Genomic DNA, 18,089 nt, shown 5'->3' with positions numbered 1-18,089 from the left:
TGAGTTATAAACCCTAAAGAGTGAATTTATTTAACAGTGTGTCTGAGTGAGCAGGACAGTGATTTGCTTTTGCATTGGTCCCGCAGAGAGGCTGGGTGCCATTCTTCTGTCAAGAACAATTGGGTTGGTGTCTGTGGAGTCACACTGGAGCTATTTACCCCTACACACAGACTTATCTCTGTCCTAAGACGACCATGTGACCTACCAGCCCTCTCTCTGTATTGCTGTATGATCATTGAGGTTCTAAGACTTGGCCTATACAATCAACGTGTCTGACTCAGTTTGTTTTCACTTTGACAGGAACACAGCGATGTTAACAAGTCCATTATGTAGTGTTGCAGCATGCTGATGAAGTAACCACAGTTTCCTCTGTCTCAAACGGAAGACAAGAGCAGGTGCATGCAAAAAAGCAGCAGTAAGAACGTGAGCCTCTACATGACAACCAAAACTGTAAGTAGGCTACTGGTGTTTAGTTTTTAAATGTTATGTATCTATGTCTGCTTGCTCCTTATGCATCTGTGATTCAAAGGTTGTTTATTCATCTTCCCACTCTGCTTAATCCAGTTTTTGCTTCAACAATGCTTCTCTTTCTTCTTTTGTGTGGAAAAAGCTTATCAGCAATATCGGGTTTTGTTTCTCCTTCAGTCATTCAGACATTACAGTCCCAAAGATTCTCAACAAGTGTGTCTGCAATTGAATTCTGTTTTGTTGAACATATGTCATATGAGTGTACTTTTAACCATATTACATAATCCCTGCTGGTATTTCTGGGTCAACATAAGCTCCTTGTGGTCCCTGGTCCCAATTAAAGGTGCTCTGTTATTATGTATTTTGATACCTGCTCAATCCAGATGATTAAACTTAAATTTGCCTTGAGGTGGTGTGATGATAAGCTTGTGTTGGGAAATGTCATTTGTGTTCTGTTACACACAATTATCTGCACTGAATCTCCTCTCCCTTGAGCTATGAAATGTTGTGAGAGAGAGTTTCAAGTGTGTGTGTTTGTGTGTGTGTTTGTGTCTGTCTGTCTGTGTGTGCCTGTGTGTGTCATTTGTGTGCATGGGTTTGAGTGTGCACTCCCTGTTGAGCCATTTAGTGTGTGACACATTGAGTTGCAGTCAGGAATGCTACCCTATGAGAAGACGAAAAGAGGGAGAAACAACAATGGGAGGGGGAGGAGAGAGAGAAACAGACAGAGAAAGAAAGAGAGACAGGAAGAAGAAAGGATAAACCAGTGTGGCAGGTTTGCGTCACTGTACACACTCCATCATGCAAAGCTGATGGAAAGAGAAGGCAGAGAGAGAGAGGAGTTAGTAGCTGATGTCATTACATAGTGCTGCCTTCATTATAAACTTGTGTCAACACGGTGGTTCTTCACTCCTAGATAAGGTAAGGCACATGTGTTTGTGAATGTTTGATTCATAAGCTAATTTTTAGTTATGTGAATGAGTAAATTTGTGTTTCTTTGTCTGAAGTCTGGGTGCGTTTGTGTCTTTCTTGCTGTTCAATCCGAGTTTAAAGTAAACAGTGCAGTGTTGCCTAGGTTACCCAGATGGGAGGCTTTGTGACCCAGCAGAACAGGTGTTTCTGTAAATCGACACTCAGGCTCACTTGCATTGGAAAGAACCACAGAGAATGTGGTCCAAAATGACCCGCTGTTAAGGCAGTGCTTATCTGATTCTTTTGTCCTATTGTATTTGTACAGTAGATCAATGAGTCTGTCATGTCAATAGAGATGATTGGATCCAAAATCTGACTTGATTAATGATCAGAGAGGCTTCCACTGGGTTACTGACAATGCCTGTTGTGTATGGCTGTGAACTCAGATATCCCTAATGAGCCATTGTCCATCAGTAATTCCATCTATCTCTCAACCGGCTCTATGTAAATCAAAACGTTTTTATCCCTGATCTTTGTCCATCTTATCTGTTCAATCCACTGTTACATAGTTTCAGTCAGTCTCCTTTTGGTTCTGTATGGGACCGATACGTGCTGCGCAGAGACTCATTGTGGCACTTTAATGCATTGTTTTTGCTGGGTAGATTGCAGTTAGGTGAGTTTTTCCAGTTTTTGGTTCAGGTTTTGCTGACGCTGACAGGTATTCATGACTGTGTTGCTTGTGTAAACAGTTGTTATGATATGTGTGTACAACAAAGTGCACTGTTCTGTGAATGGGCTCATTGAGTCAATGTAAGGGGTATGTCAAAAGGTAAGGGGTGTGTTGCAAAATGGCATAACTGACAGGAGTGAGCATTCTGTACTGTGTTTGGTTCTTTGGCCCTCATGCTCTATCTTTTCTTCTATTCTTTTCTTTTAACCATTTTCATTTCTTCTCCATTTTGTCCACTTTAAACTTCTCTGTAATGTGTTTTGCTCACTGTCCTCCACCTTTCTGTGATTCTGTTTGACCATTTTGAGGAGCCAGAGAGTCCACAATCCACATATCACAACATTCCAGCCCAATCCATTCTCAGGATGGAAATTTGTACATTATTATGCTTGGCAGGCAATGGGAGCAGTTCCCTGAAATCGTGCTGGGGGAACCGAAGACTCCAAGGGACAGAACGACAAGAAATCAAGGAGAGGATCCCGGAGGACTCCTCTCATCCAGACCACAAAACAGAGAATCATCAGGAGCATCGCTGAAATGCTTTTCAATGCTGGATTTGTTTCTGTGCAAGAAACTACTAAAAGGCTGTAATTTTTTCCACTGTGTCACTGCTTTTTACACACAGCTGCAGACAAACTTTCTTCCAGATTGCAGTCTAAAAGACAGTTGCTTGGAATTGCTTAAATATCAAGTTCCCTCTTCTGCTCTCTTTTTGGGATTTGGCACTTGACAGCAGGTCATTAACTTTGTTTATTCTCAGACAATGGACTTGTCCATGCTCCCTACTCCAGTGAGTGAGTACGACAAGCAGAGGACAGGAGCACGCTTCACTGTCCGCTCGGCAAACTCTCCCTCTTACAGTCTTAGTTGCGGGCCAGGTGTTAGGAAACCCAGATGTTTTTTGAAGGAGGAGAGGAAGACCACTGAGAAACTCAGTGAGAAAGAGAGATATGGTACACACACTGGCACAAATGGTACAGACAAAGAGGAGGATCGCCCAGTCACTGGTTATCACAGCAGGACTGGGAGTCAAAGCAGTGTCAAAGGTCAGTATGAGGAAAAGGAGACGTCAGGCAATAAAATGTCTACCAAGTTGAACCAGAATGGCACAGCAGACAAAACTATTACAGAGTTTGGCATTGACAGGGATAGAAACTGTAACCCTGCATCTGAACAACAAGACAGGACAGACTGGAGGAGATACAACCTGTTCAGTAGAAGTAAGAGTTTAGATAGGAGGACAGGGGTATCAAGCCCTGGTCGGGGCAACATTTCTGACACGTTCATGTTGTCAACCAAACGAGGCTTGGATGAAAGAAAGATTGAAGTTGAAGGCGTGAGGGCCAGCGTGATGTCTTCAATACAGGCCTATAACTCTGAGGGAACAAGTAATGTTCGAGAGAGCAGCCCAGAGAAGGACATGAGGAAGACTTTGGATATGGCCAGTAAGGGTCATTCTCTCCCTACTAGGTTGAGGTCCCTGTCTGGACTTGGCTCTGGTGTCAGAGGGACATCTACTTTGTTTGGGCCTAAAGGAGGTCAGAGTATAATGGAACGGATTGAGAGACTCTACTGTTCAGCTGGTTATGGTAAAATGGAGGATTGCAGCAAAATTAGCAATTTCTCTACCCCTGTGGTGTCTCATTACCAAGAAAAAACCACAGACATCCTCATCTCGTCACAGCAGAGCTCATATGATAGGGCATCTGGGGAAACCCTCCCCAGGCGTTTCTTATCAGGGGAGAAAAGTGGCCTCATGCCAGTGCAAAGCAAGAAGTCCTTTACCTGCACACAAAAAGACACTTCTAAAACACTCTCTCCAGAGACAAGCAGGACCAGGGACAGATTTTCAGGGTGTCAGTGGCAGGGAAAGATCCAAGGCAGGCATTCAGAAGAAGGGGGGGTTAACTGGGGTAGAGAGTCAGAGGAAATGGGCACTAGATCTCTGGATAGAGCATGGAGCAGGTCCTCTGTAGCAGCTAAGCTACGATCTGCAAGGGCTGCAAAAGGAATTAATGCACCTCCACTGTCAAACACTTTCTTAGAAGAAGAGAGATTAGTTTCTCTGAGCAATTTGTTTGGTTTGAGAGAGAGAAGGGCAAGTGGCACCCTGGGTGGGGTGAAGGGCGAGACAAATGGAATAACAGGGACATTGAGAGAAATAACTGGGTGGCGGGAAGAAGAAGAGATAGATGTTGGAGCAAAAGAAAATAACAAATTAAACAATAGCAGCAATGATGAAGATGTGTTTGAGTCAAACCCACAGAAAATCACAAAGAAACCAGTAGAGAAGAAGGGGTTGCCGGCCACCTCTGCAGCCAGTGTGAGAAATAAGATCAACCAGTTTGAGGCTCTCACACAGAGAGTCCAGGGTTTGGCTACAGGACAGGTCCTAATGCCAAGACGGGCCTTTTCTGTGCCAACACAACTCAGTTGTGCTCATGATGGAGTGAAAAAGAGCGGGTCGGCAAAAGCGATAGGTGGATTGAGATACAAGTGGGAGGAATTAAAAGAGGGAGAGGAGGCAGGTAATAAAACGGAGGAGAAGGGTACAGGAGCAAGAAAGGAGATTGTGTCACATAGGTCTTTGTCGGTGGACGAGGTTGGACATAGATTAGGGAGGAAAGAGGGAGAAGGAATTGTGTTGGTTGAGAATGAAGAGAAAGAAACATACAGCGGTAACAACTGTGCTGAAGATTTTGGTAAATATTCCAGACTCAAAAGTACACTACAAATCCCGCTATATGGAGGAGTTCAAACACAACGCAGAAACTTTTACATAGACGAGACAGATTTCAACAAAATCTCCAGCCCTGAGGAGGCAAGCGAGAGACCGCAACCCTCACCACTGTTCGACTCCTGTGACACTTCCGCTGGTGTGCAGAAAACAACATCCACTAGAGTTACTTCACCTGTTAGTGATGAAGACAAGACTCCAACAAACTCTTCAAACCACTCACCCTTTCTTTCACCAACCACAGCAAACACCATTCCCTTTGCAGAAAGTGGAAATGAAAGTCCTTCTGTCCTCACACAAGCAGCCAAAGCTTCTGGACGAGATTCCCCTCGTCCCCTCGCTACCTCGTCCTACAGCAACCTCTTCAACCTCATCTCTCCAGATGTCACAACACCTGCTCCACATGGGAAAAAACTGGTGTTGGATGCTTGGGTAGCTGGCTGGAACCCAGATGTTAAGGGTTGGAATGATGATGAAGATGACTATGAGGAGGAGGATGATGAAAGTACACAGAGGGATGAGGATTCAAACTATGATTCAGATTCTGGAGAGTCCTCTGTGACCATCACTAGTAACATGAGCCAGTCGGATCACAAGAGCTTTTGCGTCAGGTGGGTACTGTTTATATATTATCACATTTCTGATATGCTGAAGGTATTCCCATTCAACAAGTTATCAGATTTGTTCTTGTCCTTCTTCCCTATAGTCTTTCAGATCTGTGTAACTTTGCTGGAGTTGAGAATGAATCTGACAATGACAGCAATGAGTGGCAATATACAAGCCAGCGGACAGCCTCACTGAGCTCAGACATGTCTGCTCTGTCCTGTGTGTCAGTGATGCCCAGCGAGGAGCTGGACAGGCTGTTGGAGGATGTCAGAAGTGTTGGGGACAGCACCCTGCAGGTACAAATAGCAGCATCAGTAACTTCTTTGTGATTTTAAGCCAACAATCTTATCATTACCATGAATGATGTCACTTTTCGTACATACCACAATATCAGGCATACACAGTCCAAAAAGTGTGCAACTCCAACTTCTTTCTTATTCTCTCTGCCTTCTGGTTTTGCAGGACTATGACGATGTGCAGGTTGTGGTTCTTCATAAGGACATAGGAGTGGGACTGGGCTTCAGTGTGGCGGGAGGCGTTGATCAGAACAAGCCAGTCACTGTGAGGAAACATCCCTTTCTGCTTTCTCCTGAAAATATTTAAATGCGTTGTCCTCAGTCTCTTCATTTGTCTTACAATGTGTTCTTCTCAGGTTCACAAGGTGTTTCACTCCGGTGTTGCAGCCCAGGAAGGCTCCATAAGGGAAGGGGACCAAGTCCTGTCAATCAACGGCACGTCACTGGGCAGCTACGCCCACTGGGAGGCCCTGAGGGTCCTGAGGAGAACAAAGACTCGGGAGATGGGGGTGGTGGTCTTGAGGAGGGGGGAGAATAACAGTGTCTGTAAGAGGGGAGCGCAGAGAAATAATCAGGGACCAACACAGACTCAGTTCACTGAGACCGGTGAGAAGTCTTACTTTATCGGAGTTCTGAAATACATTTGTTCTAAATCTGCAGCAGTTCAAAGTGAGATACTTTATCTGTGTCTTTTCTGCTTTTGCTGCTCTCTCAGGTCGGCTTCTGTGTGTGCGTCTGGAGAAGAACAGCAGGGATCTGGGCTTCAGCCTGGAGGGAGGTGTAGACTCCAATCTGGGGAACAGACCACTTACTGTACAGAAGATCTTCCAGGGTGAGAACTGAGGCTCAGTATTACAGATCTCCTAAGAGAAATGCAGAGATTTAAATACCATATTACCTCCCCTCATAGAGTAGGACATAAAATACATTTGATGACCAAAGGTCCAGCCACAAGAGCATTAGTAATGTCAGGTACAGGCATTTAATGATAAGACCTAGCTTGCCAATTCATCCCAAAGGACGGGGTTAAGATCAGTGCTCCTTACAAGCCATACAACATCTTCTACTCCTAACTCAGAAAACCATGTTTATAGACGTATTTGTACAGAGGATCACAGTTATGTTGAAACAGAAAACCACACAATTGTCTAAAAATATCCCTGATTGCTGCTGCATTATTTTTTCTTAATCAGAGCCCAAACCATGGAACAACTCTAGACCAAAAGTATAAGGACATATGTTGCTCTATCTTCTCAAACAAAGAAAAATGTATTCAATGTTTGATTTATTAAATTATTCATTATACATATTTATTATACTCTACTGCCTTACAAAAATAGGGAATGGAATTCATTGTATAGTCAAGAGACCTAATGTGACTATTGTCTTTAAGTGTTTTTTAAACTTGTCTGTGGTGTGCAAGGTCTTTGTAAGCAGGCAGAAAATAGAACACCCATTTTGTTCATACATATTTAAAACGTCATATTTCTTGCCCCAATCAGAATGAATATCCAATATTCAAATATCATACAAATGCACATACCTTTTCATTTATTTACAGCTTGGAGTTGACCTCTCCTTGTGTACAGACATATTTATTTAATCCACTTTCCCCTTCAGGAGGTCCTGTGGACAAGGTGTGTCCTGGTGATGAGGTCGAAGAGATTGACGGTATGAGTGTGGTGGGGATGAGACGCCTGGAGGTCTGGTCTCTGATCAGAAAACTGCCCTCTGGACCTGTGGACCTGGTGCTTCGTCGTCATCCTAAACATCTGGAAACATGAGGATTGTTGAGGTGCTTTGTGCACAGTAAAGTTCAGTGACTGATGAAGAACAAGAAACTAAAAGCCATCAATTGCCTGCAGTGGCTTAGAACTTGACATGGATTAAATGAGCTAACTGGGCATATAATGCCATTAAAACAATTGAACAATTTGTAGTCATTATAACAATTCCCTAAAGGAAATATAATCTTGGAGAACAGGTCAAAGGTGTGTATTTTTCTCACTTTAGCTACAGGATTCCTTCTACCTCAAAGCCCGGGAAGTTTTTGCATTGGCCATATTAATGTTTAATGTGCGCTGATGGCTCATACATTTATCAAGTCGACCAACCTTTAAAACAGATACTTTGGTCAGCTAGAAGCTAGTCATGTGGCACCTGTGAATAAAAACACATGTTGAAAAATATTGTAAATAGAAGCTAACTGCATTTAGCATTTATATTGCTTTTTAATAAATCCTCACTTAAAGTGATGCTTTTTAGTCTTATGTCCTGTAGAGTGTGTTGTGGTATTATCCTGCATCCAGTTGGCAGAAAAGGTCTTGGTGACAAAACTCTGAAGTGGGGTTAAGGTACCTGTCCTTTTATACATGTCACGCACCATGTCAAGGTTTATGTTGTGGAGAGATAGTCATCACTTCACTTCAAACTCTGTTAATAGCAGTAGAAATGACAGAAATCCAAGCATTCTCACCAGTGAGGATGTGGGACTGACTTGTGCCAAACAGTCTTCATCTCTTCTCTGATGTCAACATATTTCATGCAACAGTGATATGCCTCTAAAAGTTATCAGCAATAACACGGTTCTGTACTCCTACACAGCATTTATTTGGGTTATATAAGCCATTAGTAGTCCAGAGTTCAGTGAAGAGGGCTTACGTTGACATCTTGCTCTCCAATGATGAGAGGGGCTTCCTACCCAGTAATTATATATTTTTGGACTTAAATTCCATGGAAATCATTTACCAATTTAGAGATTTTATTTTCTATATCCATTAATAGAATTATGTTTTAATTTTGCCATTTTTGTGGTTTACACACAATAGTATTCTTATTAATTCAGTATGTCTGTGTTACCTATGGCTGTCTCGCAGAAATGGATGCCTTCATGAAGAAACATAGGGATGAATGAGCACAGATAATTAACATCTGTAACGGGTGTCTGGTGGAAAGTAGTGCTGTAGATAGGTTTCTGCTGTATATACAGTATATTCTGTGACTTATTGGTCTCTGTTAGTGTGTTGTCAACACATAATCTGACTGTTTATGGCCTCCGTTCATATAACCTCTAACTGCTGAGGCACATGCACTCTCTGCACCAGCCAATCATCAGGTATCACCACCCAATAAATGGGTAATACTGTTTAACCAGCTGTGGAAAACGAGAAGGAAGAAAAGTGGAAGGGATACAGTTCACAGGTCTTCAGATGCTAAGGTGGAAGTTGTGGCAAAAAACTTTTTAAGCACAGCTGGTGTTTCTGACAACAGAGACAGAGCTCAGTGTGAGTTGAGAAGAAGGATTTAACTCAAGCAATGTTGAACCGACGTGTCGGGAGAGTGAGGAACGCCCTGGTGCGAGAGTGCATGGCTGAGTTCTTGGGAACTTTTGTCTTGCTGGTAAGTGACACCTAGGCTTTTAGATTATTATTATTTTTAACCAGTTGTCTAATTTTAGTTATGAATAAGGTCCACATCGTTTCAGCATCTTGTGAGCATCTTTAAATCCCTTAATAAACATTTTACACGCTATAACAGGCATAATGAATGAATACATAAACTTGAACAATTCCATGTTTTTAGACGTGTCCTTTTTTTAAACAGTTTTCTCTAAATCAAATAGCTTCAATTTCAATTGCAATGTGATTTTTTTTTAAATACATTTTAGTTAATTATTTTATGTTATCCATTCTTAGTTTTGAATACATTGGACTTGTGAGTAATATAGATTGCATTTCCTTTAATTTTACTGACCAATGGCAATATTAGCATCATATAAAAACTCCAATTGTCATTATATTTTTAAATCGGCTCCAAAATGAAGTGCATATTATTTTCCATAAATCAAAACAAAACTCTTTTTATTTATTTGAAGTTTTAGAATCTAGTAACATGTGCAGGTAGCTTTCAATAAATGGCAAATGTAAATGATTTAAATTCTTCTTAGAATCAATGTGATATTTAGGTGAGATTTACACAATGTTCCCGGTATTATTATTAGTATGTAGAGTAGTGAGCATATTATTCCACACTATTTATTATTCTAATTTAGTCTAAAAGAGAAAATAATGTATTCCAAAAACATTACTGAACTAATAAGAAAAATGTGTAAAATTATGTACATAAATTGACATAATTCATTAAATTAATTAATTGTCAGAGTTCATGTTGAATTTACATGATTATCCAAACAGGCCTTTTACGTGTCATTTCACCAGCACTTTTTTTCACCAAACTACTGTTTTTTGCACAGTCAGGCTCCTGCAAACAATTCCCCCATATTTGTCAGCTCGCTCGCTCAGATCTAATATGCTAAATTGTCCCATGCACCCAAGGGGATCAATCTTTTGAGTTCCTGGCACCAGGGGCATAGCACAAAATTCTGGTCACTGTAGAAAGGCGTTTTCTACGGGCCCCTCCCTGCATCCACAGCTATTCATTCTAGCATCTTTTTGGGCCCTCCTTACACAAGGGCCCTAGGGTCCCCTTTTTATTACCAGTCCAACGCCCCGGCTGGGCACCTTAATTATGAAATGCTCTGCCTCCACCTTGTTGTTTCTGTGGATTATTTTAAAAATCAGACAAAGACACCTGTTTAGACAGGTGTTTGTTTGGCTAGTCTGCACCCGATCTGCACTTTAAACATTATTGTCTAATACTGATTGTGTATTGTGTTACTATTGTGTTACTCTGCATTGTTTTTCTTGTGTTTGCCCCTGTAAAGCACTTTGTGACTTATATGTCTGTGAAAAGCACTTTATAAATATATTTTACTAACTTACTGTTGCCAAAAACTTTAATGGCCTTGGTATTTACATGAATTGGTATGACACCATTAAAGTGAAGTTGAATAACCTGTAATAAATACATAATTAAATGTTGATCAGTGATTTGTAGACCATCTGTGGGGGTCAGAGTCAGATTGTCAGATTGCTTATGTGGCAATTTAGATAAGAAGTGGATGGTTTATTTACAGAGTTCACGAGAGGATATCAATCACATTTAAAGAAATGTTTTTTTCCTGGGATAACTAATATTTTATAACTGAGGTTTGTTTGACCTATAAATAATGAATCACTAAGAAAGCAATAAGAAATTACAAAATATGCACATGTATTTTTTCTTGTTCCCCAAAAGTTAGGTTTCTCTCTACTTTTCGTGCCTTCTAAGGGTTTTCTCCCACTCACTCTTTCCCCTTTCATCTGCTGTAAAGCTCTTTGGCTGCTCTGCTGCAGCGCAGGTAAAGACAAGCAGAGAGACTAAAGGTCAGTTCCTGTCAGTCAACATGGCCTTCTCTGTGGGCGTGATGTCAGCTATGTACCTCACCAAGAACATCTCAGGTAAATGAAATGGACTCTTACTTTTCCCATGATATGATCTTTTTTTAAAGAATTACTTTTTTGGGCATTTTAGACCTTTAATTTCACAGGACAGATGATGACATGAAAGGGGAGAGAGAGAGGGGGAATGACATGCAGCAAAGGTCTGCAGGTCGGAGTCAAACCCACGGCCACTGTGTCGAGGAGTCAACCTCAATAATGTGCACCTGCTCTACCAACTGAGCTAACCCGCCCCCGTGATACGATTTTTTAACTCTTAATATAGTCTTTGAAAGATAAACATGAAGTAATATACAGCAGCAATATTCAGTTCTCTGCCTCACACTCTGAGTTTAGACTTTTCCATTGCTGCAGTGATTCACTGACCTTAGCATTCCAGATTTATCACACTAATAACAGGCACTCTTGAAAAAGAGGCCTCCTCCATTTTTTTCAAGGTCTTCATTCTGACAGATCTCCACCAGATGACACACTGCATGGCTACAAATAATCTGAGATTTAATTATCTTTAAATCTCTCTTGCTGTAATTCACTTCTGTCTTCTTCCTTCCTGTCTTCCACTCCCTTCATCTTCTATTTGTCTCTGTAGGGGCTCATTTCAATCCAGCGGTAACTCTGAGTTTCTGTGTGTTGGGCCAGCTACCCTGGGGAAAGCTGGTGCCCTACTGCCTCTCCCAGGTGCTGGGGGCTTATCTGGGCTCAGGGCTCGTCTACTTGGTCTACTATGGTTTGTCTTGCACTTCATCATTTACACATAGACAGCATGATAAATTAAAGAAAACTTCTGACTATGGGTGGAGAAATATAATAAAAACAGAAGCTTTGCACACATTTGTTGTATTCTCTGGGTTTCTGTCTCAGATGCCATAATGGAGTTCAGTGGAGGAGTATTGACTGTCTATGGCCCAAATGAGACAGCATCTATATTTGCCACATATCCCTCAGAGTACATCACTTTGGGTAGGAGTTTCCTTGACCAGGTTAGTGGGGGATTTCTTGTAAACTTTAATTCGTACTTTAACAGATGTACCTTTTTTGAACTCATTTATTTACACATTTCATTAGGTAGTGGGCACTGGCATGCTGATGTTGTGCATACTGGGTTTGGATGAAAAGAGAAACACCCCGGCTCCCTCAGAGCTGATTCCTCCTATAGTGGCAGTGATCGTCCTGGGGATCTCTATGTCAATGTCAGCCAACTGTGGTGCTGCAATAAACCCTGCTCGGGACCTGGGGCCACGCCTCTTCACACTGACTGCAGGCTGGGGCACTGAGGTCTTTACGTAAGTATCTTATCTCACATGAAGAACGCATAGGGCAGCACTTAACACATCCAACTTTCAAAGCTGATGACTCAAGAATGCACATTTATTATCAATACTTTAGCGGCTTGCTGATAAAGCTACACAAATCATTCAAACAAAGTTATAATGACATTTTGATTGTTTGGCTTTGCACACCTTTCACATTGATTCCTTGAAAATATGTCAGAGTTTATCAGCTTTTTTCTGCAGGATGAAAGGAACATAAAGTGTCAGCTTGTTTCACAACATCTGATTAGTGTTTATTCCATGAAGCAAGTTGTTATTCTTTATGATTCTATGGTTTATCTGTCGCTCTACAGCTGTTTAATACACTTAGTGCTTGATCTAATCTATTTAAATCTATAGTACATAGTTATTGTCATTTCCCATGAGGAATTTCTAAGTAATGACAACAAAACTGTCGCTGCTTCCACATGAGCCTTACGTGATCACGCACAAAATATGGACTCTTCAGCAGAGGTAATTACCTTTTCTCAAGCTTCTGAGCCATAAAGTCACCGGACAAGGCAATCTTCTGAAATAGAGAAATACAGAGAGAGTTGTTGGCAACGGCTTGAATGTAGGGACGTTCATTAATATCAGAAGTTAAGCACTAAAGCTTTAAAGCTGCATTAAGGCAAGACACTGCAGGCAAAAACATTGTTTTTAGTAGAAACCTTTTACATGCACTGGTCAACATTGAGATTTTGGGAATTTGAATTTGCTTCCATAAGATGTCTTCTTTCATAGTGGAAAGGAAAAATCCACAATATACATGTAGGTCTTTATTTTACAACTTTGTCTACTTGCGTCTATAATCCTAAATTTTCCAAAAGTTAGCATTAGATGATGCCTGATTTGCATATTTAATCCAAACATTCTCAATGTATTTTTTTCTCATACTTAGAGCCAGAACTCTCCACTTCAGTAGCACATACATACCAAACGTTCCAGTTTAATTCCCATCTATATTATGAAGGTTTTACAGAGGGTTTGTTAATATGTCATTCATACACTTATTTACAGAAGATTTTATTCCTACATATATTGAAAACTGATTTTTTTATGGCTGTTGAAAGTATTTTTGGATTTATGGAGTTATAAAAAGAGATATCCAAAATTCAATCAGTAAAAAACTTTGACTCGAACATGTCAACAAAATGAAACAAGGCTGAGGCTTTTGAGGCTTTATCCAATGTTCAGATTTCTGCTGGAAATGTATGCAAATTACCACATATTTAATTAGATAATGCCGTATTTGTGTATTTAAACAAATTTTTGGAGAAGTTGTAATACAAAACAATATTTTTTTATGTATGTGCAAGTAATCATCTTGGCAAGTCTCAGTGAGAAATCAGTTAGTTAAACGTTTTACCCTATGCACCTGATGTGTCTCCCCTTACGTGATAGATTCTAGCCCACTAGGGGACAGAATAACTCCAAAACATACTTGAAAAACACATCTCTGACATGGCCTTATAAAGCTGTTACACACACATCAGACAGAGAGCAACAATATCATCCCATCAGTGTTGTGTTTCTGGCCACTTGACAGGTGCAACTCCAATATTCACTGGTCTTTTAGGTAACTGCCAAAAATAGCAACTTATATCCAACTTTCATTAAAAGCAAGTCAGTAATTTGTTCTGTAACTTTGTTTGGTGCCAGAAAGGTATTGCAAAATATCTGAGTTTGCTGAAAATAGCGTGTGTCTGCCTCTGGAAATGCAGTGACATTGAAACCATTAACTGTGCTATAATGACACCATTAACTGTGCTATAATGAAGCCATTAACTGTGCCATAATGAAATCATTAACTATGCAATAAAACCAAACCATTGAGCTTAAAGAGGCAAAGATCAAGATCAGTAGACCTGCAGAGTTGGGCAATAACTTTCTGTGGGTTTGTCAGCAAACCTTTTTACATTACACATTTAGTGTCAATATAAAAAATATTGAATAAAGCCACTTTAAGTAAACTTTCATCTGAACTCCTTTCTTTCTGTTCACCAGGTGTTACAACTACTGGTTCTGGGTGCCCTTGGTGGCCCCACTTGTTGGAGGTGTTATAGGTTCTTTCATATATTTGTTCTTCATCCACTGGCACCTGCCTGACCCAGACCCTCCTGAGAGCCTCTCCTCTCTCTCCACTATCAGTGACAAAATCAAGCAGCCCAGCACAATGTGGGACAATAGAGGAGAGTTAAAGGCTACAAATCTCTGTTACTGTAATGAAAATATGTTGTTATGAGCCAGTTAAAGACAATAATCTGTGAATTATGTTTGAGAAAGCAGAGTTTGAATACCTGAGTTTAGTTACTGTCAAGATGCATACTTTGAGAGAAATACCCACTCAAAATGTCTTTGTATTACTTGAGTCAACTTCAAGGCTTTTTCTAAGGAGAATGAACCCTGTAATGTCATTAAACATAATACACAATACTACTGATATTACTTAGTTAGATAAAATTACTTTTCTGGGTAGAATACACCTAATCCCAAATGTGAATGAACTACCAGATTACGACCTCTGGTAAATAAATTATGATGCATTAATTTCTATACAAGTTTTGTTATTTCTACACCAGAAACACTAAATTTTGATTAACTTTAGATAAATAGACTTTCCTGTTAAGAACAACAACAATCTCATCAAGATGGAAAGACAGATTTGAGATTAGAACATTGATTTAACTCCTAACAACCAACTGTTTCAAAGGTTTTACTTCTAACAATACCATTGGTTACTTTATCTGCAATGTTTTGATGAAGATAAATACAAGAAAAAACAGAATCACTAGGAATCACGTTGAAATTGCAATATATGTCATATTAATTGCAGTAAGAACTTTGTAGGATTTGTGTATTTATGACGAGTTAGGGTGCATGTCCACCAAATATCCTATGACGTGTCTCAAAAGTGTGCACCAGTTTTGGTGGATACTGAAGTTCCAGGGCATGTGTTAGTACAAAGAGATAGGTAGCATGCCTTTGACAGGTTGGTCAGACCTCTGACCGCTGGCTGGCCTTCTATAATGTTGCCAATGGCATTGGGTCAACAGCATGTACACTCATTGAGCAACTGCTGAGCTCGGCATGCACCTCAGTTTCATAATGACTCTATTGGTGGAAATAAAGAAGAATAAAGAGTTTGGTCAGAGAAACAGGTAATACCCTAACTATATTAGGCAGGTGACAAGACACAAAGTCAAAATTGTACCATTGTTGCTTCACTTAACAGATACGCTAGTAGGCTACAGCAAATGTCCAAATCAATCACATATTGCTCTTTGTTTGGCATCAGTGGATCTTAAGTTTGTTTAACTCCAATTCTTTTGCGTTTAAGTCACCAAAGTTGAAGACCCCAGCAGTCACCTCTGTATCCAAGTCAATTTAAAATTCCAGCCATGGACCTTTAGTGTTTGCGAGTATGTAGCCTTTATCGGTAGGCTATTTCTGATGTGTCGGCTAATCTTAATTTGGCTTGATAATGGTCTGGTTTTTAAGGCTGCATTACAATAAAAGGACTGATGTAATTTTCTAGGGCTACAACTAACGACTGTTGTCATTATCGATTAATTACAAAAAGTTGAATAGAATTGTAGTATTATCATGTGCCATTTTGTGTAAATAAGGTGTACATGATAGTGTAATGTAACAAGCCAAAATCAAGGTCCACTTACAGTACTAGCTATTATATATATATATATATATATATATATATATATATATATATATATATATATAGATCTACTGATGTCATTATCTTATTTTTTTTATGAAGCATTGTTTAAATCTACATTGTGGCATTTCATTTACAAACAATTCCCATTTTACAAAGACATTTCCAACTTCATGCTCCTTAAGATTTATAAAGAAAGAAATTTAATTTCATTAATTATTTGTGACAACAGTAAAGGCTTGTGTCATGTATGAGCATATATCCGCATGCTCCAATATTATTAACCAATAACGTCAGATGAAGTCAAAATTGTCTTTGGGCTGCATGTTTGAATGTTTAAAAACTAATAACTAGAAACCACAGTAAAAATGAATTCCCTTTACACGTATATCCTTTTATGAAAGATATATTATAATAGAAATATTATTATAACATATTTAACTGTTGAATAGATGCAGCATAGGTTCCATTTGCGACCCTGAGCAGATGTTAGAGCAGATAATGCTGACAGAGCAGTAGAGGGCGGTATGACACAAAAGGAGAGAAAAGCACATAGCTACTGGCAAAGGGTGTGTTTCGGGTGTTAAAGCAGCAAATATAGTTTGTGTGGATACATTGTTGTGTAGCCTATAGTGTTAAAAACCGAAACACGCCATCGTAGGGTTTAAATAGCCCTAATGAAACAGTTAAAAAGTTGCAAACAGTTGGCATATAAGTCCTAATACTAAGAAAACACCTCCACTTACGGAGAACAAAATGTCACATCCTGAGTGAATGTGCTCTGAGGTCCTGAGTGCGGGAGCTCCAGATGGAGGTGGAGAAGGTGAATAAGGTGCGGCCCCTCCCTCCCGCCTCCCTCCTCTCTCCTCTCCCCTGGCCGGAGCCAAAGCCTCCCTCACCTCGACACGTTGTCTCCAGCGCATCCCGGGTCCCTGCTTCCCCCTCCCGCCTCACTCACTGACCGTACACGTCCAGTTCAAGCCCGGAACCTCACCATGACCTCAGCGAGAAGAGCAACGGGGATGTGTCCACCAGAAACCTACTTATAACACCAACTTTAAAAAAAAAAAGAAGGTAGGTTTGGGTTTTTCTAAACTGTTGTAGCGCTGGTTAGCCGGCTCTATCATGTACAAATGGCCACACGGTTCAGTCCTACTTTCTCAGCGGAAAATATTGATGTTTCTCGGTTTTTGTTGTGAAGTGTTCAGCGTGTAGCCTATTACTGCGACAAGGTGATTTACATTAAAGCTGCTCAGTTCATACAGTAGATAGCCTACTGTACAGTGCAGTTTTAAGTTTCAGGGGATTAACCTGATTTTAAAGCTTGACATTAGTCAGAACATTTTCCCTAAGTCAAAGTGAAAGTCATTCATGTCACTGTATGACCCCAGACATCACCGCATTTCCTCTAATCGATGTCTAACGGCCCATTTAGACGTAATTCCATTTCTTCTTTAAAAATGTCCAAATTGCCAATTACATGGTGGTTTCATATTCTATACCATTTGGTGTTTGATGTTCTGTGCTTTCCAATGAAATCTTGTAGTTAATTCCAATGATACATCAGAAGAGCGTAGCAGCTTAACTATTGTTTAAAGACAGATGTGTTGAGTGTGTAGAGCATGCACCAAGCTGAGCACAGACCACACGGAAGATTATTAAAAAAACAAAAATAACAACAATGAGCAATAGGCAAAAAGACTATGAGGTCATTACTGTACAACACACACAACCACAAGAAATGTACAACCAGCCTTTAGAGCAGGCCAAGAACATGATGACTTAACTAAGCTATCTTTGTCATTCGTTGTTCTCTTGCTTCCTTATGAAAGTAACTTTAGTGACCTACAGTAAAACTTGTAGTTCATTTTCACAGGATGTCATGCAGATACAAGAAAAAAACTACATGTGTATCTGTTGTGGTAGTAAATCACAAGAGAATAAAAATCTAGTAACTGATTTACTCCTCAAGAACTGCACTATATTCCCCTTAGAGCAGGCTAAGAGCATAAAAG

The 18,089-nt window shown here is 40.2% G+C and overlaps 2 protein-coding genes across 3 annotated transcripts; both read left to right on the top strand.

Moving 5' to 3' along the window:
• Positions 1–160: 160 nt before the first annotated feature.
• Positions 161–8,019, top strand: si:dkey-92i15.4 (uncharacterized). Of its 2 annotated transcripts, none has more exons than XM_032518963.1 (7): positions 161–450; positions 2,507–5,458; positions 5,554–5,749; positions 5,916–6,014; positions 6,106–6,355; positions 6,465–6,581; positions 7,370–8,019. In XM_032518963.1, exons 2-7 carry the CDS (start codon positions 2,874–2,876, stop codon positions 7,531–7,533), a joined length of 3,411 nt encoding a protein of 1,136 aa, XP_032374854.1. In that variant the 5' UTR covers positions 161–450; positions 2,507–2,873; the 3' UTR covers positions 7,534–8,019. The 2 variants fall into 2 exon arrangements, with proteins under 2 accessions (XP_032374854.1, XP_032374853.1); XM_032518962.1 differs by lacking the exon at positions 161–450 and adding an exon at positions 1,072–1,389.
• A 622-nt stretch (positions 8,020–8,641) lies between these two features.
• On the top strand, positions 8,642–14,817 carry aqp10a (aquaporin 10a). Its single transcript, XM_032518981.1, has 6 exons — positions 8,642–9,148; positions 10,962–11,088; positions 11,678–11,815; positions 11,950–12,068; positions 12,154–12,371; positions 14,406–14,817. The coding sequence occupies exons 1-6, from the start codon at positions 9,065–9,067 to the stop codon at positions 14,641–14,643; spliced, it is 924 nt and encodes a 307-aa protein (XP_032374872.1). The 5' UTR covers positions 8,642–9,064; the 3' UTR covers positions 14,644–14,817.
• Positions 14,818–18,089: the final 3,272 nt, after the last annotated feature.

This window comes from Etheostoma spectabile, chromosome 6 (assembly GCF_008692095.1).
Source record: "Etheostoma spectabile isolate EspeVRDwgs_2016 chromosome 6, UIUC_Espe_1.0, whole genome shotgun sequence".
Lineage (NCBI taxonomy): Eukaryota > Metazoa > Chordata > Actinopteri > Perciformes > Percidae > Etheostoma > Etheostoma spectabile.
The sequence above is the reverse complement of the archived record's forward strand: the minus strand, read 5'-3'. Positions and strand labels throughout refer to the sequence as shown.